A 26,672-nucleotide genomic window follows, 5' to 3' on the forward strand; every position below is an offset into this window, starting at 1 on the left:
TGTCGCGTCCACTCGGTTTACCCTTTAACGTGTGCACGAGTCGAATATACCGCCGTGAACGGCTTTCATTATGCGAACTAATTAAACTCCAATCGACGCTGACACTCGACGCCACGGCTCTACTATGCTTCTCGTTTGCACTGATCGACGTCCGTCCACTGTGTGAGGCCTCTGCGTCTTCGGGTTTCGATCGGACAGACACGCTCGAGCTGTCGTCAACGACATCCGGATGTGTCTTCGGGGGTGAACACATTGTTAAAAGGAAACGATTGTAGTTGGAGTTTTAGGGAAGGATAGGATAAGATATCCAGGGGATACCCTATTCCAAAATAAGTATAATTGTTTTATTTCTTTATACAAAAGAAGGTTAAATTTTATTTTGGGGATACTAATTTGTTCGCTTTTAATTTAACGCTCTAATTTCAATGTATTAGTAAAAGAAGAAAAAAATAATATTTGCTATTCCACTCGACCTATCATCATACCCTATTCTCTCCTACTAATAATCTGGAAGGTTTTTTCTAATTTTCCTTAGGGAAAACGTGCGTTGGTTTAAACCCCGTTTAAATAATCGCAGTTCAATGTCGGTACACGTGGTCGATGTTCTTTGAATAGAGATAAGGTTTCAAAGGATATTCATAAAGGAATTATTAAGAGGTAGATATCATATTCTAACGAGGGCCAAAGAAATCGGAGAATAGATGGAATTATGAATCGATATGCCGGTAGGGGATCTAGGATAATTATTGCGAATCATACGATCTGTCAGCGGTTAGTCATGATCGCGTCTGTGATTAGGGTCGATCGCTACGTCTATTGTACCAATTTTCTATGACTGGTACTGCCAATTATTAGCCGTATGGCAATTTGAAATTCTATTATTAAAGAACGCCTTTGAATGGGTATAAGGCTGTTGTACGATATTAAAACGAACGTGAAAAAGGGGTCAACGTAATTACGTATGATTAACATCGCGAATGGTGACTAATTCCAACGCGAGTATCATCGCGGCAGTAATTTATTATATTATGGAGATAAAGAGATAAGCGTACCGAGAGGAACCCATAGTGGACTTAACCGTAAACTCGATAAGCGGCTTACATGTAATCCTATTATATCTATTAATAAGTACAGCTCAAAATACCTGCCAGAATCATCGTAAAAATTTGAATTTTATACTAATCCGCGAAACTGATCTTACCTCTTCCACCGGTGCTCTTCAATCTGTAACAGAAAAAACGAACGATTCTATTAGATACAGAGGTATGTTCAACAATAATTATAAATTAAATTAAAAATTCTCGATGCATGTTTGTACGAAGAATCGGACGGAAGCGGTTCGCAATAAAGATTCTCCAATTACGTTTACGAGTGTCTCTCCTTAGCTTTTTTTCACTGCTTCCTCCCGATTGTTTTTTGTCTGTCGCGCGGCGAATTCAAATCGTACCGATCTAGTTAGCAACCGGTTCACCCTGGCTTATTACGGTTCGGTTACCTCTCGATTTTGATGGATTGCGGGTAGGTGGTAATTTAAGGGAAATCGATCGGCTGCTGCCAGCCGAGCTATAAACCGCGATCATTTCGCGAATCTACCTGATCGTTGATCCGTATCGAGATGCATCGCTGATCTTCTGCCTCTTTGTATAGATTTCGAAGGCAATCTCACGGGAACCGATCGGGCAGGTGTTTACGTTCTCGTATTTCGATTCGAAAATTCCACGATCCAACGGATAAATCCCCTCTATCTAAGGTGTCTGATTGAATCGAGCCCGATACTTTCCCGAGCTGTGATTCTTCCACGATTTCTTGATAAAATGATAAATTATACTGACCTTCGACAGTGGAGAAGGGTCACCATGACCACCGCACCGATACCAGCCGATACTAACGACACTATCACCAACGTGAGCACCCATCCGAGTTCTCCGGGTGCTTCTGTAAAAATCAAACAATGCATTCTTATTAAAACGATGTTGTTAATACTCGACTAGGTGTTTCTAACTGATCATCGAACCGTGACTGTTCTTGATCGTTTCTTGCGGTGATTCTGAAACACCGTAGGATACCATAAAAAGGTGTGCTATGATGGTTAGTGGTCTTGTTACGCAGATATACGACACTGTTCTTTTAAATCGAGACTGTTTGATCGTTTTTTTCTTTCGTATGAAATTCCTTTGTTCTTGTTTCGTCACACTTATAAGTATCGTCGTTTTTCTTTTTTCATTCTTTGGGCGCTGGATAAATAAGTTTATTAAGGTTCGCGTGTTAACGAAAGAGCCGCGTACTTAATTGGACCACGATTCCGTTCACCACGTTCATTTTCCACTCAGCTGGACGCCTGCAACTTTATTACGTGGTCTTTGCTATTATTTTTGCGGCACACCTACCGAAACTTTCTCCTCGTTTGCTTTTCGATTCGAATCGAAAACTGTAACGCGACGAGACACGATATGGCTACCAAAAATTATTCTAATCGTTTAATAATAAGAGCTTCAAAGAGTTCAAATGCATTTATTTGATAAGGATAGGATTGAAACATCCAAAGATAATTGCTCGCGATAGAGTCGTCCTATTCGAACAATCTTTTCGCGACTCGATCCCATGATTTCCAGAGAATCATTTTCCTACTGGAGAACACGACCATTTAACCAGTTTCCAGATCATTCGTCCCAAGATTCTCACAGTTCGCTGAACGTCGACGTACGAGCTGGTGACAACTAGTTGCGCTCATTAGCCGATAGCTTCTGACGATTCACCGAGATATCTTAATCCTTTAATGAAACGTCCCGGCCTGATTCCTAATTTAACGTCTCGATCGCCTGCGTTTCTTGCGGAACGGTTAGGTCTCGTGGTTAACTTGACTGTCATCGGGGATCGTAAATAGAAGAGAAGATGTAATTTAGTTAGAACGAGATACTGAGGGGAAGAGAGAAATCCTCGTTGCTTTTAAAGTGGCAAGGAGAATGCTCGTTTGCGATAATTGGTAATATCATGCGACTAGATATCGAACACGTTCGTTATTTATTTTAGCACCGTTTGTATCAAAAATGGAGTCACGAGTAGCCGAGTTAAAATGACTAAATTAAAAGCACCCTGATGTGGATATAGGGGAAAATTATTTTTTGTTTCTTTTACTAATACACGACGGTATTCATTTTTGTAGCGGAGAACCGACGCCAACAATCGTGCCTCGTTTTTTGTTTGAACCTTGGCCTCGTTTTTTCGACCACTCCCGAAGGATAGGTAAGTTCCAAGCTTCATTTTTGATAAATGAAGCGCGCTCGGTTCGATCGAGTCCCGATTAATCACCGCGCAGTTAGCGTGGTTAATTTGAATTCTATTAACTCTAACTCTGCCGCCGGCGGTCTCCCCTACGGCCTTTATTTAATAATCTCTTAACACTTTCGACGGACGTACACCATGATTATTAATAATTCATCAACTGAATAGCTACATAATTATTTCCATAAACACCAGACGGTTAATAATGAAAGTACAAAAAAAGAAAGAACACCGGTTGTCCGGCTATCTGGTTGCAAGATTAAGTTGACGCGAGGGAAGACGAATTAAAGGTAAGCAGAGGAAAGGAACATCGAACCGGAAAACAAGATTCGTGGTTAACACGGCGGCGTGTAAGTTTGAATTAACAGCAACAGGTACGTCGAACGTGAATATACGAAAGGGAACGTATAAAACGGAGATGAGAGACAAAGGAGAGAAGAGAACCGTAAGTCTCGGAGCGTCACGTTTCTGACGTGAACATAACAACGTGCAAGCGACGGCTGATAACACCGTACAACAGAGTTATCAATCATCTCTGGCCGTGGTCGGCCACCAAAGATTATTCGTGTTGGCCAGGAGACGCGCGAACAGCCTCGCTACGCGTCAGGTTACAATGTTGTTTCGACCAGCGAACAGAAAGAGGGATAAATGAAAAAAAAAAAAAAAAAGGGGAAGAGAGTCTCGATTTGGGAACAACCCTCATCTCGAGTTCCCTGTCAGGAGCGAACGATGCGTACAAAAAGGGACACCTATTCTGTTCCTGTGTTCGATCCTTTGTATGCTCTTCGATTTCACGTCGAATCAATCTTTTTTTCACCGCGCTAGAAACTTTTGAGAGGTTTGTACATTGTTAGCTGTTTATTGGTAGGACTACTGTGAACGTGTTTGAAAAACAATTTGATGAATAAATGAGTTTCTTCTTGGTCCGTTTGTGATCGGGTTCGTTTCACCGTCCGATGGAGTCTAGATTTTCATTTGTAAACATCCACAGGGGGTCGATTCGTGCGACCACGTGAACATCGTCGATACACGCATTCTTTCGCTCGATTTTACACGTGTTCACTGCCACCGGCAACACTCACGCACGACACGCAACTGCCCCGCAGGATTTATGCGAATATAGGCCGTTTCGTGGAACACGATTACCAACAGGTGCTGAGGAAGGTGCACGACCACCTTGAAGAACGAAAGGGTCCAAGAATTTCGGAGAAATACATGTAAGAATGATTTTTAGGGAAAAATCGAACGATCAATCCGGCTGATATTCGATCGTCGAGCAGAAGTGTTGAATAGAAAGCGTCAGAAAGAAGGTTTCGAAATCTATTACGTAAAACCTATTAATTTCGACGTCGAATCACGGTACATACTCGGAGATTTAGCCAAGTATCGTTGAAACATTAATCATCGATGTCGTCTCGATACGTATCGATCCTCTGACAGTTTATATCAAAGCGGTTTGTATGTATTAACCAATATACGATTCGAAGGTCGATTCATTTCATCAAACTCGTTTATAGGTTATTCGTTAATAATAAACGGCAAACAGGATGTTATATCGTTTAATCAATTATAATATTTTGCGCATTCTTCGTCAGAACTAAAAAACAGTCTAACTGTTACCAGGAGGATTTCGATTGCGAAATCTTTCTCTGACTCCTCTTCCTTCGTTGCAAAATTATAAAATTACACAGGAGCTCGATATGCGTAATTACGAATGACTCGTCATTATCTTTCTCGCGCGGGAATATCCTTTTGACGGACACGTTTCGGGCGAAAAAATGGACGCTTTGAGACGCTGCTGGATAATTAGAGATTTACCGTAACTTCATTCTTTCTTTCTTTCTTTCTTTTTTAAATAAACGTTCTTTTACTTTTCTTCTTCGATTTCATTTAAAAAATCAATGCAGAAAGAGATAAGATATTTTACAGATCGCATTATTACGAGAGAATAGCTTTCGCGAAGACTGCGTTCCCCGAAATGATTAATTAAAAAATGAAAAATTGAGTAAACGCGAGGTGTAATTTGCGAAACATAGCGAGCCACGATCCGCGTAGAGATTGCCGCCGGTAATCCGATTATGGCTTTGTATATAACAATTTCATTTCGCTAAAACGACTATATCGATGGTACGTACTTCGAGATACAGATTCATCCAATCGAATTACCATTTTGTTCGCTGCATCGCCAATCTCCTCCCTCGGTGTTCGCGGTTGCCGATGATTGCATGCTATTCACTCGCTTCCGCTTTAATCCCTAAATGTGTAGTGTTGCCATTTCCACATTTCTTTTCTAAACGTGGATTTTTATAATCATTTGGTGACAAATCAAATAAAAAACCGTACATCAAGATAGTCTTGCTGTACTTCGGCACATAAATTGATAATTAGGTAGATCTTAAGGGCCATAAATAAATAAATAAATTATTTAAAACGATACTTCTTTTCCTACACTTCCGATACTAAGAGAAGTCTACATTGTACCCGCGTGTAATTAGGGGAAGGTTCAAGGGTCAATGACATTTGCCTACCCACCCTCCGATCAATACCTTTTTTCTTCCTTCTTCCATATTTCACATAACGTTTAATTACGAGCGTTTATCACGTTGTCAGCGTGGCAAGAGAGGGAAGAAAAAGAAGTCGGTATTGTCGCTGCTAGTTGGGCATTCAGTTAGTGACAAAATAATTAAGCATCGAAGAGCGTTCAAAGGCCAACAGCTTGCTTCCATGAGCCACGATCGTTGAATTACGACTTGGTTGGCTAATTACCCGACAGCGGTTACGTAAGCTTCGTCCATGTAAGTGTACACCGTTCATTAATCATCATTAAGGAACGATTCGTGTGTCCTGATAACGCTTCGCGAGAAAGCCCTGATCCCTCGCGCGACGTCGTGAGATTTCGCGTCGTAAAAGGAGAACACGAACGTCGGATCCTCAGATGTCTACAAGGGACTTTTATGAATTCTCTCCTTTCGATCGTACAGCCCGGTGATGTAATCGCGTACAATGATGGCCTTTCTAAAGATTCGATGACGCTTAAATAGCATAGATTAGTTTGCGACTGACGGGGCTAGGATGAAAAGAACCGGGCGGATTGTGTGCAGATGGATAAGTGAAAGAGTTTTCGTCGACGGTGGTTAATTAATTGTTTAGACACAATTTGCGGACTTTTGGATGTTTGCTATTTCAAGGATTTTCAGGTGGTGTAGGTTGAATGGTACTCGGCTGTGTGTGAAAAAAAGGAGAAAGGAATTTTTTATTAAAATAATCGATCTTCCACGAAACAACGAAGTTGTGATGAAATCAGGGTTTCCAGGGAAAATGGTGAGGTTCCAAGTTCCGATCCCTCCCCTTAGGCGCTCCCGAGGAGACTGACACTGTAGGGGAGGAGGCCTCATGTATATGGCCCGCGGCGCTCCACCACTTGCGTATAAATGTTTACACGGAAAAATTTGAATTAATATTTACTTCGTTATTCGTACTTTTCAGTTATACTTACACTGAATTATATGATATTTAATAATTAAAAATCGTGTTATTTTTTTTCTAAATCCCTTTTGATATTAATATTGTCAAAATTAGGATTTTGAGAATTCCTGCTTGTCCAATATATATATTTTTAAATTAATTTAAACGCGTTTAAAGTTCGAAGTGCTTACATATAATCGCTACAGCTTCATCATTTCAATAAATTCAAGCATAAACCTATAAGAATGCATTTTTGGAGTATTATTCTGTAAAAAAATCGATCTTTTTACCCTTGCAAATGAGAATACTCCCTTAACGCTTAATATTCACAATTTTCTGATCGCCCGGAGCATCATCCTTTCGCTTAATCACCTCGATATTAGTGTCAAAGAAAAACAAGATCTAGTAAGAAAGACGAGAAAAAGAAGAAAGAAGTAGGTAGATAAAGGGAGAAAGATCGAGAGCTTCCCTCGAATCGACAAATTATACCGACCGATATGTTGCTACTCCGCGGTATCCACCGGTGTATCGCCAATAAATATATCATTAACAACAATAATTTATCGAAGAAGACGGGGCGCCGGTGTGGTGCGGTGGTCGCTTCGGGGGTCTAACTCTTTTCTGCTAGCATCGCTCCGCGGATTTACACGCTGGTCCGCGTGCAACTGCACACGCGCGTAAACGGACGGAGCCGGGTTGGTCGGTGATAATTGAGCCGTCGCCCGCCACCGCAGCAATTTTAATCGGCCTCGCTTTTTGGCTCGAGGGGCGAGATTCGCGATCGTTCGTCGTGTTGCGATGCTTTCTCTTCTTCGACGATCCTCTTATCTCCTCCTACCACGGTTCTTTCTAGCCCTCAGCTATTCCTCTTTGCTCTTTTCTTTTTTCGTAACCCTTCGTTCCCCTTTGCCGCTCGGATTGCTCGTTTTTACTGTTAATCGCGCGCTCTGTAACTGTCCAGCCACGGGGAAGCTCGCGAACATCGGCGTCGAAGAGGAAAAGGGAAGCCGACAATTAGGTGTTCTTAAGGATGCTTCATTGGCTGTTTTTCGGTTAGCGAGGGCAACTCCCTTTTCGCTACACACCGCGAACAGATTGAAATTCCACACCTTTTTCTTTCACGGTTATTACAGATTCGCTTTTGGTGAACGCACCTTGAAATTGGAGCGAATGGATCGACCTTTAGGCTTTCCTGCTGCGTCGGAAATTCTGTTTCTCCGGGATATAGTAAAGTTATATTGCCGCGGACGAGACTGTAGGGGCGAACAATTTTCCAAGCTGCCAAATTTTCAATTAAAGAGGAAAAGCTATGAAGGGAGAATAGTAGCGCTAGTAGCATCATTTTGGAAAGTGATGGACATTTGAAAAGCATTGGATAAACATCGATACGAGAAAATTGATTTTTAACAAATGAACGTCAAATTAAAGATTAAGAAGAAAATCTAGCACATAATTGTAAAAGAGAGTACAATTGATATTACAATTTTAAGCCAATAAAGGAAAGTTACCTTAGGATATCGAAAAGTTATTTTATTTTAATCAAATACAATCTTTTATTATATGTCCAAAATTCATGTTAATATCTATTAAATGTTTCGAGATATTCAACGTGTTACTACCGCTCCCGGTCTACGCTGTGTTTAAAAATCTGTACGAAGAACAAATCGTTCGTGGGGCAATAACGAGAGTCTACAGTAATTAGAAGATCGTAAATTAAAAAAACACTCCATCCAGGGTTTTAAATCGTCGCCGTTTATCCGACAGCTCGATATCGCAGCTTCATTATGTATTCACGGGTTTATATTCGTTTGCTCACTACCGGTTGAAAATAGTCGCGCGGAATAAATCAGGGAAACCGCAAGTATGCCCGGTCAATTAAGCGATCACGCGAGGTTTTTTAATGTCTTAATAGCGAACGCCGTTTCTCGGAACAGTTGATTCATAAAGCGATACCTGTTTTCGGATTCCGTTTGGATTGCTAATTGATGACACGTAACTTTCGCGTCCCAACGAAATATGTAAATTTCGAGAGACGCGTAAATTATCTTCTCTTTCCTGTCCCACCGCCTCTCGATGAAAATAATAACAAGCGAAATGAACGGGAAGGAGAATAGTCGAAGGATCTTTACGAGTTAATTGGCTCCGAAGGCCAGCAATTTCGCTGCTGCACCGCCACTATAAAATTTAATTCAACCTTTATTTACGATCGAATTTTTCTAGATAGACAGACACGATTAAAAACGAGAGATATACGCCGACGTTGTCGAGGGTGGACAAGGCACAACGGCAAATCATTTTTACTCGCCCCTTTACGAGCTACGACTCAGGCCCAGGGTACCGCTCGAAGAATGTCCAAAGGGTCGTCGGACGGTGTACCTTGCACCCTGCCGCATCCTACGTCCGGCTATTCGGATGTCAAAAGATATTTAAGCCCGATGTTCGCCTCCTAAATGCTCGTGTAAACAGATCGTCTTCCAAAAACGACTGACGAATGTTCCCTTAGGATTTACGACGCCACTCTCTTTCACGATCGACTAAATTGTACTTCTTCCCATTTCCTCGTCTTTCGATCTTTCTACCTAACCCGACTGATCGTCATCACCCTTCTTGATTTACGATTTCTGTAATTTAATACTGTCGGGCTGTTTCTTTTCTCCCTTCCTCTTTGCCCTGCCATTGTATCTGCGTCCTTATATTAAATTATTTAATTAGATGTCTGAAATTTTCGTAGCGTAGGTGTTTAGACAAATTCGCCTAGGAAACAGAATTTTTTAATAAAAATAATAACTCTCGAAGAGATTGAAATTAGAAGAGAGGTAGAAGAAGAAAAGCTGTCCCATTAGATGGGAAATTCATAAAAAACGACCACTATACCGAAGTAAACGCGACGGGGTTAATTACCGAGATACCTACATTTCGTCCGTTTCCCAAAGTGGCCATTAACTCGCGTCTTTATAGCGTCGTTTCCCGAGGGCTTCGATAATATTTCCGACACTGTAACCGAACAGGTAGGGACATTTCAAGAAATTAGAAGTTACCGGTTTTCCTACCAAACAGCCACACTTCTCTTGGACACGTCGTAATTCACCGGCTACGACTTTCACCGTTAATCGTTCTGGCTTCCTTCTTTCTCGAAAACTTGAACCAAGCTGCGCGATAACGACGCGTAAATCATCTCCAACCCCATCCGGGAAACGATTAGAGGACGCATGTTCGTCGGACGCGCGACTCCTTCAATTTAGTTAACGATTGTAACGAGTCAATCGAAGAAACGACCGCTATAACGGATGGGTCGAAGGTGAACCAGTCCCCTGTCCTTTTTACATTCGATCACAATCATTCATTGTTTCGTTGGACGCGAGAAGATGAGATTGTTTTTTATTCGTTTATCCGTTTATTTGCACCGCTTGAATTTCTTTATGATGATTGATGACGGGGTGCAACGTTATTTGGATAGAAATGTTGCGGTGAGATATTGGCATGGGTAGTCGAATATCAATAACGGACCATGGAGAAAGCCCTGATTTTAATTTTACTTTTTATTTCATATCAATTTCAGTTTTCAAATTTCAAACTATTTCATTAAAAATCAATTGAAGTTTACAAAGATACGTCATTCTACAGAAATGGAATTCACAAATTACCATCAAGCTAGGAAAAAATCATTAGTAATGATGGAAATTATATTGTCCAGTAAATATTAATAAATGTATTATTTTCAGAACTTACCGGTCGACCTAATATAACTCATGCCTGTGATAATATGTATTTTACTACATGAGGTTGAACATGTGTAAAATTTAATTAAGAAACTTGTCCAATTAGTCCATCTGTACATAAAACTCTTTCGTTTAAAAATTATAAATCCAACTTTAAATTAATATTCTTGTACATGTTTTGTAAGTTTGGGTCTTCGCTCAGGCTTAAAAGGGTTAACATTAGATACAGGAAAGAGGTCTCTATTATCGCCGATTGTGTTGCATAGATAGATTCCGAAGAAGCTGAACCGAAGGCGAGAAACCCATCGAATTTACCACACCTGCATGCCTAGGAAGCAAGTAACTGTACTTGGCATTACGTCACGTTAATCTACAATCAACGTGGGCATTAATAGCACAGCGATCGTGTCATTACTGTATCGTAACGCGGTCATTATCCGTCCGGATGTACGTCGATGGAATTATATTGCTTTCACGGCCGCCGTCAATTGCCATCTCGAAACTATAATCGAGATAAAACCGTACAACACCGGATCGTAGATCGTGATTGAAAATATGTGTAAGGTGTACGACGGCCCGTGTCCCGGTCGATGCAAAAGCCAGGCGATGGAATAAAGGAACACCCGAGAACAGATCCATCATCGAGTGAACGATCGATCGGCCGATTTATCCGTCATCCCATCTAAACTTCACCATCCGTTGCCACTCGTTGCTTCCATGCGAGCCAATCTGTCCTGGAAGGTGTGGTCGGTGAGACGAGTCGAATCGGTTGCCCCTTTGTGTCTCTATGAACTCGAGAGGTGAACCGGGGTCACACTTTGACAGACGAGATATCGTTTCTATCCGAATTAGAAAAATTCCAATGAAATTTATTGCTGGAACGCGTCGTTTTATTATAACGAACGAACGTAGAGAATATAAAATTCTCAAGGAAGCGAGAGCTTGATGCATCCTAGACATATCCTGAGAAATAAACCGCAGGCTACATCGAAGCAACGTCCAGTTAACGGAATCGTTCATACTCTACGTCAACCTTAGGTGAAGCAACAAGACCCGTGCCGAGGTACTTGGCGCACGTCAACGTCAGATACGTTGGGTCCGTATAAAAGTGTAAGAATAGAATCGAGTGGATGGGTTTCTCCTGATTCTTCAACGGCTCGGTTACCGGCTCGAGAATGCTCGAGGGAGCGCGCAAGGGTAATCGGCAATAGTCCGGTGGAAAGAGGCCAGAAGGAAAACAAAGGCGGCCATTGTCGGACTGCTATGGAAGTTGATTTGCTTGCAGTGACTCGAACGGTTTGAGGAGCAATTATAATTTGATGGCTTTATTGGTTCGGTGTTTCGTTACGAACTCGTACGTCATGTGACTTTCATGCGGAGAGGAAACACGAAGAAGGATGAAATTCACTCTCGATGGTTGATCTTGAAAATTGTTGGATGTCCGACGACCTAACAATAGCTTACGAGATTGAATATTTCATTCGCTTCGTTTACTGTTATTTCACGGTTCTCCAGATCGAGAACGCGATCCAGTATCGGATTTACGCTTTGATCGATCAATGGACTTTTCAGGCATTCGTTCCACTCAGACGGACGGCGGACCATGGAGATTTTAATTTCATTTTGTATTTGCTTCTTTAAAAATTAGCTCAGCCCGATGAGCTCTATAATAATGGTAAAGTTTCATTAACCCTCGGATGGCGGACCATAGAGAGAGCCCCAATTTTAATTTAATTTTGCATTTCAAATGATTTTCATTTTTTAAATTTCACACTCCGTCTTTAAAAATTATTTTTTCAATATATGAAACTCTCTTATTTAAAAATTACATATTTAAATTTAACTGTAGATTTGGGTCACGATTGACTCAAGCTCCGCTATTTAATGTATACGACGTTAAAAACTAACCGACGAATAAAGTTTCCTTCTTATGGAAGATAATTAAAAAAAAAAGAAGTCTACTACATTTTCTAAAATGTTCCGATTAAAATCAGCGAGCTAAAATTGGGGCCATCTTCTTGTGAGTCACAGATGGATCAGGATGGTCGGTGGATTTGCCAGGAACACGCGGTGGTATTTCCATCGTGTCTAATGTAGCGATACACGTCGGTTGTTAACAACTCTTTCTGCTGCTCGTGAGCGCGTCCGTCGCGTGAAACAAGATAAGCGAAAAAACGGAGGATAAATAACGAAGGTTGCTACTCCACCTCCAACGACAAGAATTCCTAAACGACCGCTGTGCGAGCGCCACCGGAGCGAAAAAAGCCTGAGTGGAACGCGGATGTTTCCGGTACCTCGAGAATGGCCCGTGTTCCCGAGATAAGACCGGTCTAAGTTTTCGGCATAGTTCGGTAAAGTGGCGAAGATAAGAAGCTACTCGGTTCCAGGCTCTGTTAACTCGTTAGGAAACACACAACGACAGCCTGTCACCGGTTAATCGACGCCTCTTGTAATCTTAATTACCCGAAATACCACTGAAAGAATCGCGTAGGTCGATGGATTTTAACATGCTCGTCTTCTAGCAGAAACTAATTATATAACATATTAATTTCGTGAAGTGGCAAATGGAAAGTGGCCATTATCGCTGTGAGAACTGTAAATATATACCTGCTATTATCCTTGAATGAGTTGGATCACGTTTAAAGATACACCTGGTGTTCTGGAAGGGGTAATAGTAGGAATTATATGGTCGATACTTGAAATTAAGCCGAAGGACAAGGAAATTATTCAACTCTATATATAAGCAAATAATCGACAAGTGCAATTTCGAACTTCGAGCTTATCCACTAAGGATTTTCTGTTTACTCGAGAATGGCATAGAATTTGCATAATCACTTTGGCGGATTTTATGGTAACCCATTCTGATAGTTGCAAGGTGGAATTAGAATTTTTCTTCGAAACAAGGGACTCGTCCGGCACGTTTTCCACGTGAGAACGTTAAATAGCTCGTATTGCGAGCTATTATCGCGAAACGAGCTGATAATTTCAAGGATATACCTGCGTTCAGGTTTGACGAGGATTGCTGACTCGTCGAGAACAGGATCCATCTAGCGTTTAAATTTCAATTAAAGAATTTTTCTAATTTCCCTCCTCTGGATTCTTTTATCGGATTCCTAAATACAAGATCAAAGGATAAAATTTAAATTGTCTCCAATTCAGAGGTCCGAGGGTTAACGAGTATCGCGAACCAATTAAATTTCTTCCCATAATTCTAAAATACTCCAGTGACTTCTGTTACCTTCTTTTTTTTTCCTTTTATTCGGGCATTCTTTGTTCGAAACGAGGAGAAAACAATTCTTAGGCGCGGCACGGTGCGGATTAGCCGTAAGCGGCCGATAAATACGAGCACACGTAACGAATCGGGGTGCACGCAATCAAAGGGACGAGGGAGAGCGGTGCACGGTAGCCCTGCAGCGGGCAGAAACTGCTGCCAATAAATCTACGTGGGCGAGATTGCCTCTAAGATTAAGAGTACGCGACTCGAGAGCATATAAAAGCTGGCCACGGCTTGAGGGAGGGAGGGAGGGAGGAAGGAAGGGGGTTGTTCCCTGCCGAAAAAAATTTTCGCTCGCACGAAAGGGAACCAGCCTCGCTCTCGTTTGCATCCTTCCGCAGGGCTCTGGCACTTTAACCGGCGCGAAGCTGCTTGTTTCTCCTCTCGCTCTTTTTTTGGTCAAAGGAACATGCGACATCGTGGTCCTCTAAAAAGGAGCACGATGCCACGGATTCCCTGATTAGATGAGCTGCTCAATTAAAGGGGAGACTCTTTGGATACTTCTGCAATGATATATCGTCGTTTCTCCGTACGCGTATAGCTATACGAATAGTTGTCATTGAAAGTAACTCTGCTTCGGACACTTTCAAAGATAAAAGTGTTTAGGACTCGTGTTAGAATTCACTCGGCTCTATCCATTAAACTTTTCCATTAATGTATTGAGACGTTAGAAGCGAAGAAGCAGCACTCAATACTATCGGTAGAATTTCTAATTTTCAAGAATGCTTCGGAACAAACTGCCGTCTTCGAAGGTAGCCATAGTCCAAGGTGCGAAAGGACGACGGTAAGTTCCCGAAATCGATGGAGGAATTTTAGCGGGAAGAACGCTCGAAAGAGAAGCAAAAAGAAGAAGTCTCGTTACGTATCCCGGGTCCAGGAGTATACGCAACGGAAGATAAGATCGGCCCAATACGAATATACGTAGCCGCGGGCGCGTAACGCGAATTAAAAGGATGACTCAGGAGGCAGAAGGACGGGCTCGGTGGTTTTCGAAACGTAAGGATATCCTAACGAGCCGATTAAACGAGCAGGCTCCGTCCACTCGATAAATGCCACTTGCTGCGAGGGGATGAAGTTGTCCCGCGGTTTCGCGTCCGGTTCGGCAAACGACAGGGACTCGGCAACGCGTTCCTCCTTCAACGTCGATACATACATTTTCTGTTCGGCATGCAGCGTTACGTTCTAATTGGCGGTCTGCGATCATTTCGAACGGCATCGCGTGATTAGCGTGGCGGGTTGCACTTAAATCGACGGCTCACGCAGCGATTCCGATTTCCTACGATGCCGTTGTTGCTGCCAGCTCGACGCTTCCTCTCCTCGTGTTAGCGTGCCTCTTTCCGCTTGTCGGCACTCCGCTGCGTGCGTACAGACCCTCGTACAGTTCCTCTTTTTTATTTTCCACGACCCGTTGTGCTGCATTGTCGATCGACGATTTGTAAAAATCCGAGAGGCGATCTTCGATGGAAATGCATCGCCTCCGGCGCGATTCTCTTTTGCTCATTACGTTTTATGATCGTTGCAACAGGCAACTGTCATCTCTGACATGATGATATTGCTTTTTCAAACGGAATTATGTTGCTCGAATTATAGTTTTGGGAACAAGAAAAGAGAACCTATATTTCATAAGTTTTGGTTTTTGATGCTTAACAATCGGATAGCGAGCCATGGAGAGAACCACAATTTCATTCATTTTCATATGAAACTCTTTCTTTTAAAAATTATATCATTTAACATTAAACATTAGATTGATGTCCTTATATATATATTGTATGTTTGGGTCATAATTGACCCACCCTCTGCTGTTTAAGGGTTAAAATGTCTACAGATGGAGCTTCTTTTTGGGGCATAAATTTCGTATAATAATAAATCACACGAACGTGTATTTCATACAGTTCGAACAGATAATCGTTCGGAACCTGGAATTCGTGTTGGCATTTCGAAATAACCGAGTTGCAGGACTTTCTTATCTTTATGTTCGATGCTCCAGGTGATCATGCGAGCTTACGAACAACTGCAACAGTAATTTTAAAACAGAAATTTCTTGTTACTCGTCAAACGTGAATCGAGATGGTTAAACGAAGTAGATGGATCCCAAAGTGAGTCGGAATCGTGCGGACGCGTCGTCACGAGATTCGAAATAAGTCTGAAGAGTTCGAATTAAGTTCTTCTCGTCGTTTCTGCGTTCCGTTCCATCGTTTCCACCTCCTTGGCTGCTTGTTCCTGGTCGACCAGTTTGTAGCCACGGCTTCGAGACTCGGAGGTGCGATCTCGTAATTATTACGTCGCGGAAGATGCGAAGTGACGCGATGATTACCCCATCGTGAGACCGCCTTAAACAGCCCCCCATCTCGCGCTACTTTCCTCTCTTTCTCTTTGCCATGTTGATTCTTTTTTTTCCACGGGGGTAATTGCGTCGATTTCGGCAAGACAATGGCGTCTCTCGGTGCCGAGCCTTCCTTCGATGATTTATCGTTTTAATAGCGGTATCAAAAGCCGTCTCACGGTTCATTATCGGTCATCGATCAACCGAGCCCGAAGGATCGTTCCTCGAATCACGGTAAACAAATTTCAATTTCGTTTCCACCTATTGTCAGTGGCGTGTTACCGCGATTTAACGAGTAAACATCGCTGTGAGAAAACGAACCGACCATTCCCCGCGCTAATTGTCAGCGGTGAAAGAAACGACGACACGCCGGGAGGCTCAAGGCGCCACGCCGGAACGTCGAGAGGATGGGGCGCGTCGAGAAAGCGAGGCGTCCACCTCCTCGTTGCACGGTACGATGCACACCGGGGCCGCCATTTTCGTGGCGGCGCAACAGAGGCGTAATAACTGCTGGAATTCATGGTAATGGCGATAATGCGTGCCTGGAACGATGAGGCCCGCAGGGGCTGAAACAAGGAGGGAGGGCGGCTGCGAAGAGGAACAGGCCCGGAACAGAGGTGGGGCACCCTGCCACGCTACGGAAACTTATGCCTGCCATCGTTCGGGCATGTGTGAACATGGCATACTCTAGGGGAGAACCGGCTGTTTCTGATTGGACGAATTCCTTCGACCGGATGTACAGCACGGCCTTCGTTCGTCGTGACCCCTTTGCCATTTCTTTCGATCGAGTAAACATAACGGAAGAATCTTTCCGCTTTTTCTATCGATATAATTTTGCTTGATCTACAACAGTGTTTTACCAAAGAAAGCAATATCGCCTCCTTGGAGGCGGTTGCCTCAGGTGCAATTAGGGGCGTAAATTTGAAAAATTTGCATCTTTCGAATGGGTGGAAGTGGAACGTGATTCTGGCATGATTATATAGGGAAAAGAGTGATGAAAATATTTCACTTTGAAAAAGGGGCAACATTTCCACTAGTACTATGTATTTGGAATTCAAAAGATATGTATCAATTATGGAAAACTATGACCATTCTCTTTGGTCCATTGAGTATTATTTTTTTAAAATAAATTATAAACAATAAATCTTAATTCTAGGTGTATTCTTATTATAGACAAATATTGTTCAGTTATAAAAAGTAAAATAGATATACAATATTAAAAAGATTTTGTAAGTTACCAATAAGAAGAAAGGTAAATTTTTTCATTGAAAAATGGTGGGGAAAAACGTTCGTTTACTTTACCACCTTAACGTGCTCAATAACTTTTTATCTGAAAAAGGGGGTGGACTAAATAAGTTTAGAAACTTTTGCTCTACATTTATATCCAGCTTACTATCCAGGTCTACTAACCTAGACTCCATCGATAGTTTATTAATTCTAGTAATACCTAGAAATCTATCGAAGGAATTAAAGTATAAGATCGTCGATGGTAGAAGCACAGGAGTGGTCGAATCGGAGCTCCGATTGGTTGCCGTCTCAACCGGATGTGGAGGTTGGGCTAAAGGCGAGAGCGGACTCTTGAATTATCCGTCTTAATTTGTCCGTTACGAGAATTAGCACGAACGTGGGATGGAGAGAAGTTCGAGAGAGAGTGAGTAGGATACAAGTTTCACGGGCACGAAGCACGGCTTGGCCTCCCATGGTGTGCCCAACTGTCGACCTTCGACCTCGAGGACCCTGTACGCTGAAAGAGATACGCCTTGCCATACTCTAATGTTTTCCTTTTCCTCATTCGATTATGACATCGTCAACAGCTTCGACGTTAATGTTACCGAGTTGTCGCATGCAAATGTCTATTATGCTATCTTTTTTCCTTTCAAAAACGTGCAAACACCTTGAAGATTGATCGATCGATTGGCCAGCCTCGTACAGCCAACATATCGTCGTTTAATATTTGCTTTAAGGACACGTACGAGATACCCCAACGTTCTATTAACCGTCATTAAATCCTAATGGGCCAGGGCTTCGGGATGCTCACCTCGTTTGCCCCTAATAGCTGCTTGTTTTGTAATCCAGTTGCCTAACCACCGACTTCTTCGTTGTAATGAAATAGCCAACCCTTTTTCGTGTGTGAGAAAAAAAGAAACAAACCTCGCGATGAAACACTCTGTGTCTGATAATAATCATCTTCTCCGTTGTTACGCGTCGTTGGATTGAAACTATGCGCAAACTGGTTCGACGAAAACTTTAAAAAGAAAAAGCACGAAACGAAAAATCGTCGAGTCACGAGGGCTGCCGGATACAAAGTTCCTTCGAAGTATCCAGTGGACTAGGAGGAGCAAACATTTCAACGAACAAACACGTCACAAATACGTTCGAGTATGTACAGAAGGAATAACGCGGTGGTCCCTTAACCATCAACGATGGTTATTCTTTCTCAACCCTTTTCAACGAAGGTCTAGCCGAAATGCTGACAGGAAGAACGAATCATGCAGTGGACGCTCCTAAGATACGTCACCGAGAAAGAATAACATTCTCGTACAAAGGCTTTTAATTCGAAGGACGGAAAAACCTTCGGAATGTCTGTTTGTTCAAGTTGATTAGAAGTTAAAGTAACGATGGTCGCGTGAATTTCGAGAATCTAATTGGGAATCAAGTTGAATCAGCGCTTACCGAGGGTGCCGTCCAGAGAGAAGGAATGCCTGTCGTTCCTCCACGCCCAGGAGCACAAATCACAGGTGGTGAGTCCGTCAGTGGTAACAGCCTCCTCAGGTAAATAAGGTGGTCTAGGCGGTGGTGGTACAAAGCTTCCGATCACAGCCCAAAGAGAATCGACGTCGTTGCCGACGCCCGTGTAGTACAACAGCTCTTCCTCGGCCACACCGGCGAACCAGTCCATGTCGTTCACACTCGGATGAACCGTGTTTGTGCTTGGCGTGTTGCTGCTGGCTACCGTCACCTGCAACGTTACCGAATGATTATTACAAAGTAGGCGTATAGTAGAGGCAGAAGTGTCTTTCGTTTTCCTGGGCGCCTTAACCCTTTGACTGCTATGGACGCATATATGCGTCAAGTGAAAGTTGTTGGCGTCGCATATATGCGCCTATAATTTGTTTCTTGTATAGTTTAATGATAATTTCCAGAGAGACAAAGTTGTACAAGATTTACACGAACTGCGATTTCGGCCCTTTCCAATTCCGCTCGTGTTTCACCGACGTAAATAACAGGGGAAGTCGAATGGAAAACCGACTCGACTTCGTTTCCGCTTTCTGAAGAAGACTAGACGATCGTCCCCTAACTCCTACGACAAACAGAGTGGAAACGGTGCGGGCGGCCGCAAACAAATCTTCTTTTTCCCTCTTCCTTTCGAGGTCCTACCACTGGAAGAATTTGAATAAACAAAGTGACAAAGCGTTCTTTGCTGTTCATCCGTCTGGTTTGAATCATGGAAACCCTAAGGATATCGCGTAATAATAAGAAGTAAATTCGCGCCGATAAGGGTGAATCATCGTATTGGCAGATGATTACAAAGTATAAATCCTAATCGATTATTGGAACGATCAGTGTCGTAACCAGGCGGCGTGCGCGACTTCGAGAACCTCCCAGCGAGTACGCTTTAGGGAGGAGTGATTTGAAGCGATTTTCTGGTGCGGATGCTTGCTCAAACTCTGATTACATCGATAAACGAGCACGCGGCATGAGACCGTGTCTGCCTGCAGCTACGAATTTCACACACGATTTCCCTCGAATCGAATAAACGCTAGGAAAGAAACACGTTCTACCATTAACCGAAGAAGATTCGAAAGGAGAATATTATGTCTTGAATCATACGCCGAGACTGACGCGAATTCATCACATAAAATTACTGATAAATAGCACTTGTGGTATATCAATTTAAAGCTTAAACTTCGACGAAGACGACTGCATAAACCTTTCGTCGATATTCCTAATACGAAATGAATGATTTGATATCGAATTGAGAAAATAACGAGAGAGCGAGAGATGTTCTTGCACAAGCCGGTTCCATGAAAGTTGTAAAAGGTATTTCAATTAATCGAGCTGATTTTTGTGCCTTCTTTCATGCAATTTCCCCGTAAAAAAAGGAAGGTAGATCGGAGCGTAGTTACGGTGTGTACCGATGTCCTACGGGACGGGGTGCTTTTGTGTCGAACGAAGGGGGTCCATCACCGTGATTATGGACAGGCCTTAGCGTCGATGGGGCCCCGTAGTCGCTGTACAATGGCACGCATTGATCGGCTTAATTACCGTGATATCGGCGTAATTAAAGCCCCGTTGTGTCAAGACCCTTCTCTCGAAGGCGTCGACGAAACTCATGATTGAACTCCCGGCGTCGGAATCCTTCCTTTCCTTTCTTTTTTCCTTTCTTTCACCCTCCCTGACTCAAGACCGCTCTGTCACTTCCTTCGCACGCCTTGGCAACGCTTTGTTAATAAACCATTATTCGCGGCTCTGACGCGTCTTCGACGAATTCAACGCGTATTCCACGCTCGAGGTGCTTTCAATCGCAGCTCCTCCGAAAAACGCGTTTCTCGGTCAGGTGGGATCAGAAAAATTCGACGAGAATTTTCGTCCACGCTTCTTCTTCAGGGACCACGATTATTTCGTGTGGCGATGCTTGTAATTTCAGCATGTTTCTTTCTTAAGCGGTTACATACCTTTGATAGAGCAAAATAAATGATTTTTCAAAAATTTGGATATTCTGTTAGTATGATTTTTCTAGAATACTTTCTCAAACTTTTATTTATTAGTAGAACTACCACTACTCAATGTATATTAGGTTTTACATTAAAAATAAAATGAAAAAAATAAATAGATAAAGAGAGAAACATGAACTAGTTTGTAGTGTAATTCTTTTACTGTAATTCAACAGAAGTGAATGTATATGTCAACAGAAACATTTTAATAAATTTTATGATTTAAAATAAGAATCTTGAAACAAATTATTTTAACCCTTTTGGTAGTTGAAACTATCGGATTTATAACTTTAAAAGTTGGAGCGTGTCGCATCTACTAGGAAAACAACTGAAACTTTAAAAGCGTTTTACTCAAAATGCAGTTTTCAAAAGCGATATCATTAAATTTAATTTACACCCTATATAGAGGAATCAAATAGTCGAGCATCGACGTCCATCGGTTCTTACACGAAATCGGGACTCGATCAATTTTGACAAATTTTTCGTGTTTTCGTGTCCTTTTTCTAAGGTGTGCACCTTATTCTACGGTCGACGAATATTCCAAAAAATTTCAATTGCTATGAAGAATTAATCGTAGAAGGGATTTAATTGAATTAAACGGGGAAGATAGTTGCAGTCCAGAAACCTAACCAAATTTTGCCAAGATTCTTTGGAACCTCAAGAATTTATAGAAAACTTCGATCGGTGAGTGAAATTTCTTTTAGACAATTTAAAAAACAATATCGCCATAATTCGATTGAATTAACACGTCGAAAAAGATACAGAAGTATATGATTTGCGATTTTCTTCTATCACCTTAACGAGCTGCTCGAACGCGTAAAAGCGTACGCTCTCAGTTTCTCCACCCCGCTCGTTATGTTCGAATGGAACGTATCGTTATAATTACGAGGCGTTGGCGTTTACGATCGCAGCGATGACGTTTTACACTTGTTAATCCCAGCATTCCATTCCCCGGTTAACTTGAATGGCAAGATTCTCCTCTCGTTAACAGATTCTTTGTTTCCGCGTTGCTCTATTGCGAACACGAAGGTGCCCGAACAAATTTCGTTGAGACAAAAGCGAATAGGAAAGATTCCGTTGATAAAATCGGACCGAACCTTTCCCACCGTCTACACGAAATGCGTTCGCCCTTTCCGAAAATCGTTCCCACCCTCTGGACGGAGCCTCGGATTCCTCTCTCGCTTCGAATCCATCTTAGAGAATTACACGCTGGAATTCGCGCCCTCTTTCCATCGGTTGCGTTGCTCCCTGTGTTTCGTCGGCTGCCGCTCTGTCCATTTGCAATTCTGACACACTTCGCGGCGTGGCTATAGAGAAGCGATCGTCTCTGTATCAACCGGCCGAGAGGACGATCCGAGAGGAATCTGTCCGCAGGTTGAAGGAGGAAGGTGCCGCGAGTGTCGGTACAGTTTGGAATACCAAACGATTCCCGGAAACCGCTTCTGTCTTTCACCCCGTTCCCTTCTGCTCTTCAAGTTCGTCTTTCCGTTCGTTCGTGTCGTTCGAGGAGAAGAAGAAGAAGAAGAAGCCCTTCTGCTCCGTGTATCGGCCGAGTTTTCGGCCGCGCGATGTACACGGTCACGAGGGGATGGGGTCTGTGGACCGTGGGGTCCAGCTTTAAGGGGTCGTTAAGAATGGGTTCGAGGGCCAGGGCCGTATATAACGGATAATTGACAGCCGTTCCGAGGCCGCCGTTTACTTTGCATGGACATTGAATCCGCGCGGCAACGCGGGACGAATGAACGAGCGGACGGACGGACGGACGGATGGACGAAGCGAGACGAGACGAGAGAAGCATCGACGTGGGGACCAACGAAATTTCGGCCTGATACTCGAGGGAGACCGAACCGAGATACCGAGCAGGATGCGGTTAAGGGAGGCGCGGTGAAAAGGCAAATGCACGGCTCACCAACGCTCTCGTAAATTCTTCAATTCCGATGCTCGGAAAGGACAGAAACGCGACCGTGACATGTTACCCGCCTTCTCCTCCCTGCGAGTACCGATTCGGTTTAATTGCCCGGAGCTGGAAAAACGTGCCGTCTCGTTTTATTCTCCGTCCGACCCGACCCATCTTGTCGCGTCGTGTCTTGTGCCGGCATTGAAGTCACTGAGCGAAGCGCGCTTTCTGACGCCGCGAGTGCAATTTCGTTCGCTCTACACCCTGTTTTATATTTTAGAGGACATTATTGTTACTATTACTATTGATATAGTAACATGATAAGCTGTGTTGCACCCTTAAATTAAAGAAAGACATGCCACGTGCAATAGCTCGCTGGTAACCGTGAAATTCGTCGGCGGAGGAAAAAGCGATCGGCTGAAACATGCACCGTGCACAGAAGACTTCATCAACTCTCTTAATGCGAAGGAGTTGCGTGGCGCTACGTACATCAGGACACGCGTGGGGTCTTGCCTCGTGAACAGCGGGGGATCGTAATTTGCGATGTAATTCGACGGAGAGAGCGCGCTTTCACGGGCATCGCAACTGCTCTACTTGTCGTGTCTCTTAACCGTACATCGATATTAACTCCTGCGACTATGTAACGGGTCCTTAGGTTTCATTTTTTTTTCTACACCGTCTAAATCTCTATAGAGCCATTTGTTATTTCGAGTATACACGAACTTCGCTGACGGTCCGCGCTCGAAAGAAGGTGAAAGTGAATAAATGCGACTCTGCGGGACATCGACGCTTGGCTCGCATTTTAAACGAAGGAAACAAAGATAAAAGGAGAGGGAAATAAATGAGTAAGAACGAAAAGGGACACGTGATCCAGTGGAATATGCATTTCACCGAGTGGGCACGACGATATGTTAGCAAGATTGGTATCGGTCGGCAGCGATGGGAACGATTCCGCGAAACGAGGTTCGTTGGGAGTCGAGTAAAGTGACTTGTCAAAAGATTCTCGGACGTTCTCGTAGAGTCAGGTAATCGATCGCGTGGCTTCGGGCAAGGATTTTTCGGTCCCTGTACCTGTGGTTTCTTCTTTCCTTCGTATTTGTCGCACCCTTTGTCTATCTTTCTTCGTCGAAAAGGACGAAGCTTGTCAGCTCGTTCGGCTTACACGGGCTTGGGAACCGAGATAAAATCCAGTGGCGGCTTAGCCACTCATAATGGCATCGGTGCAGAACTCTCGTCGATGGACCTCGACGACGTCATAATATTGTGGTATTTTCGAATGCGACGGTATTACTCGACTAGACTGATCCGTTACTTTAATAACTCAATATATTTTGTTATTCATTATTTAAACTGTCGAGGGAAGCTTCTCAAGTGTTATGCTCACTTATTAATGGAACTTTGGCACCAGACGTCTAATTATTCGAAAGATATTAACCCTTTGAACTCGAGTTGCTTTTAATATTATTGCATGTCAACTTGTAATGTTTTTTATAAAACAAAACAAATTTTACAAAGAAGTAATTAATTTTAGCTGTTGTTTCATATCATTTTCATTTTTTGTTCCCATAAAAATTATTTATTTAATATATGAAACCATTTTGTTTAAAAATTACACATTTAATTTTAGATCAATATCTTCGTATATATTTTGTAAGTTTCCGGTGTTCAAGGGTTAATAATTGAACGCAACACTTGCGTAGCTCCTCTCGTGAGAAGGATCGACGACAAGATCAAGTCTAGAGACTCGCATCCAAGCGATTTCTGTCGAACAACCGGCACAACGCAAAAACGATTCTCTAACTCGGAAATAAGATCAGATAGGAGAAACATTTATACCAACTTTTTTCCTCGTTTATGTGCTCTGAATGGACCGCTGAAGTTATGCCCACATATTATGGTACATTCTGTATAATCAGTAGCGTAGATCGGTCTATGAACGGAGCGAGCGAAGGAGACGCGGAATAGGAAGAACAAGCGGACAATGAAGGAGACGAAGAAGAATAGCAAGGAGAAACGGATGAGTGCAGGGTATAGTAAGCACCGCGACTACTTTGTCCGTCTGTATACGTTGAATCATCCGGTCGGTTTCCTTTCACGAGCCGATGGCAGCCGTTCCCGCATCAAGGCCTGTGGTCTCCTCCGAGCAAGCATAATGACTCAATCCGCGATCCACCTTGCCCCCACCCTCTGCACCCAACCACCAGGAAAGAAGAGATCTACCTTTCTCTCTTCCTTCCCAGTTTCTTTCTCCTGCTCTCCTCTTCTTTCTCTTTCTTCCTCGTGCCGATATTATACGTTCCGTTCGCGTTCCCTGCGAAACCCGGACAATCCAACGTACCCCTGTCGAATCACCGCTTTCCCTCATCATTCTTTCTCTTTTTTTCTATACACTCTCTCCCTCCTTTCGTCCTCTTCAAACCACCTCGTTTCTTAAGTTCGTCGTTCGTTTCCGGAGATCTGATTCATTTCTCCTCGGTGATCATCAAGCTTGAAGAGTGTTAACTCGAGTTCGCGTGACACGCGGCTGTTTGCAACACCCGAGGAACCTTCTTATGATTATATCCTGTGATTCCAAGCTTGATGTAATAGGATTTCAAGATCCAGCTTGCGATGTCGCTGACAGATTTTCGAATAATTGTGTTTCGCCCAGTTTTTATTTCTTTACCGCACGCAACACTTTAACGTCACTTTCGGAACGGGCATGTAATTAATTTAATCGCGGCAAACGATAAAATCGTTGGCGCAAGAGGTTGTCTAGTCCAGCAGACTGAAGGCATGGGAAATTTTATCGGAATGCGGGATAATGATGTCCAGCCAGTCGAATTTTTCACGTTGCATCCATAGATTAGAAGATATAAAGTGCAGCGTCAAGTGGATGCCTCTGTACGTATCACGCGGAGCTTCGGCTGGACAATTTATTGCCAGGAAACGCAATGATCCAGCGACCCGTGGTGAGGAATCCGAATACCGATTACCATACGGCACCATAGGCCGGTTATTCACGCGGGTACACAGGCCGCTGCCACCGTCGGGACGAGCGTAATATGAAATAACAACCACCACCCAGCTATCGAAGTTAACGCTCGACCACGGAGACGTCGCAAAGTTTTCTCGTAAGACAGGAAACTAATGCGCCATCGTGTTTAAAGATGGGACTAAATCGAAACGACCCCGGTAAACGAGCAGGCCTGCGGATAACGTTTTCCATGATTTAAGCAGGCTGACCTTAAAGTTGAAGAATTTACGTAAATCTTGTCTAATCGTTTCAACTGTGCATCGAAAACGTTTATCTTTTTCAGAGTTTGGCATTATTGATTGAATAATCTTCTGATACGTATTTTGTATAATTATAGTAGAACAGGGTAAGATTTCGAATTAAAATTAAAACTGGGGCTCTCTTCATGGTCGGTTGTTCGGAGCGGACTGTGAATAAAAATCTTGAAAAGAAGCAAATTATTTCAAATAGTGAATAATTTCTAATTTGAAGACATTTCTTTGTTTTTTTCTGTTATTTTCAATTAACTAATTGAATTTTTAATTATAATTTATTTCTTATTCTGAAATATTTTTGTTTTAATTGAAATTTGTTTCAGAAGTTTATTTAAAATAATGCCCAACTCTGATGATTTCCTATAACTATCTTTAATTGACATTTTGTCTTTCATAAAGATTTGTTTGTCTATTTTTTGCAATAAAAGTTGAGATGTTAACATTTAATTGAAGTAACATTTTCTTAATAACCAAGTTCATTAACCTTCCTCCGAATCGAACGATTTCCTCGAAGAATCGAAGGGCTCGAGCTTCACAATGATCGCTTAATTGAGCGTAAGATATCGAACTATCGGTCAGCGAGAAGTAGTTTCATCGTTCGAATCTCTGCTCGATAAAAATCCTGTGTTCCAACGTTGACAGTGGAATAGGTCCGAATGATTCGGCACTTCTGTCAACAGGGGGAATGTGGTTTCGAACCGGTCTACGCACCACCTTTTCGGATCGT

At 42.7% G+C, this 26,672-nt stretch overlaps 2 protein-coding genes across 4 annotated transcripts in view; one reads left to right on the forward strand and one right to left on the reverse strand.

Moving 5' to 3' along the window:
• LOC117609238 (uncharacterized) overlaps nt 1-26,672 on the reverse strand; it is a 67,813-nt gene that overhangs the window by 11,009 nt on the left and 30,132 nt on the right. For both annotated transcript variants that reach the window (XM_034335320.2, XM_034335311.2), the window contains exons 2-4: nt 18,737-19,022; nt 1,833-1,935; nt 1,202-1,224 (exon numbers count right to left, since the gene is read on the reverse strand). In XM_034335320.2, the coding sequence (XP_034191211.1) occupies nt 1,202-1,224; nt 1,833-1,935; nt 18,737-19,022 (412 nt within the window). The remainder of the gene's footprint in view (nt 1-1,201; nt 1,225-1,832; nt 1,936-18,736; nt 19,023-26,672) is intronic.
• Nucleotides 21,213-26,672, forward strand: part of LOC117609259 (uncharacterized) — a 94,583-nt gene continuing 89,123 nt past the window's right edge. For both annotated transcript variants that reach the window (XR_013062666.1, XM_034335360.2), the window contains exon 1: nt 21,213-21,462. The gene's annotated coding sequence lies outside the window, so the exon portion shown is untranslated. The remainder of the gene's footprint in view (nt 21,463-26,672) is intronic.

Source organism: Osmia lignaria, chromosome 9 (genome assembly GCF_051020975.1).
Source record: "Osmia lignaria lignaria isolate PbOS001 chromosome 9, iyOsmLign1, whole genome shotgun sequence".
NCBI lineage: Eukaryota > Metazoa > Arthropoda > Insecta > Hymenoptera > Megachilidae > Osmia > Osmia lignaria.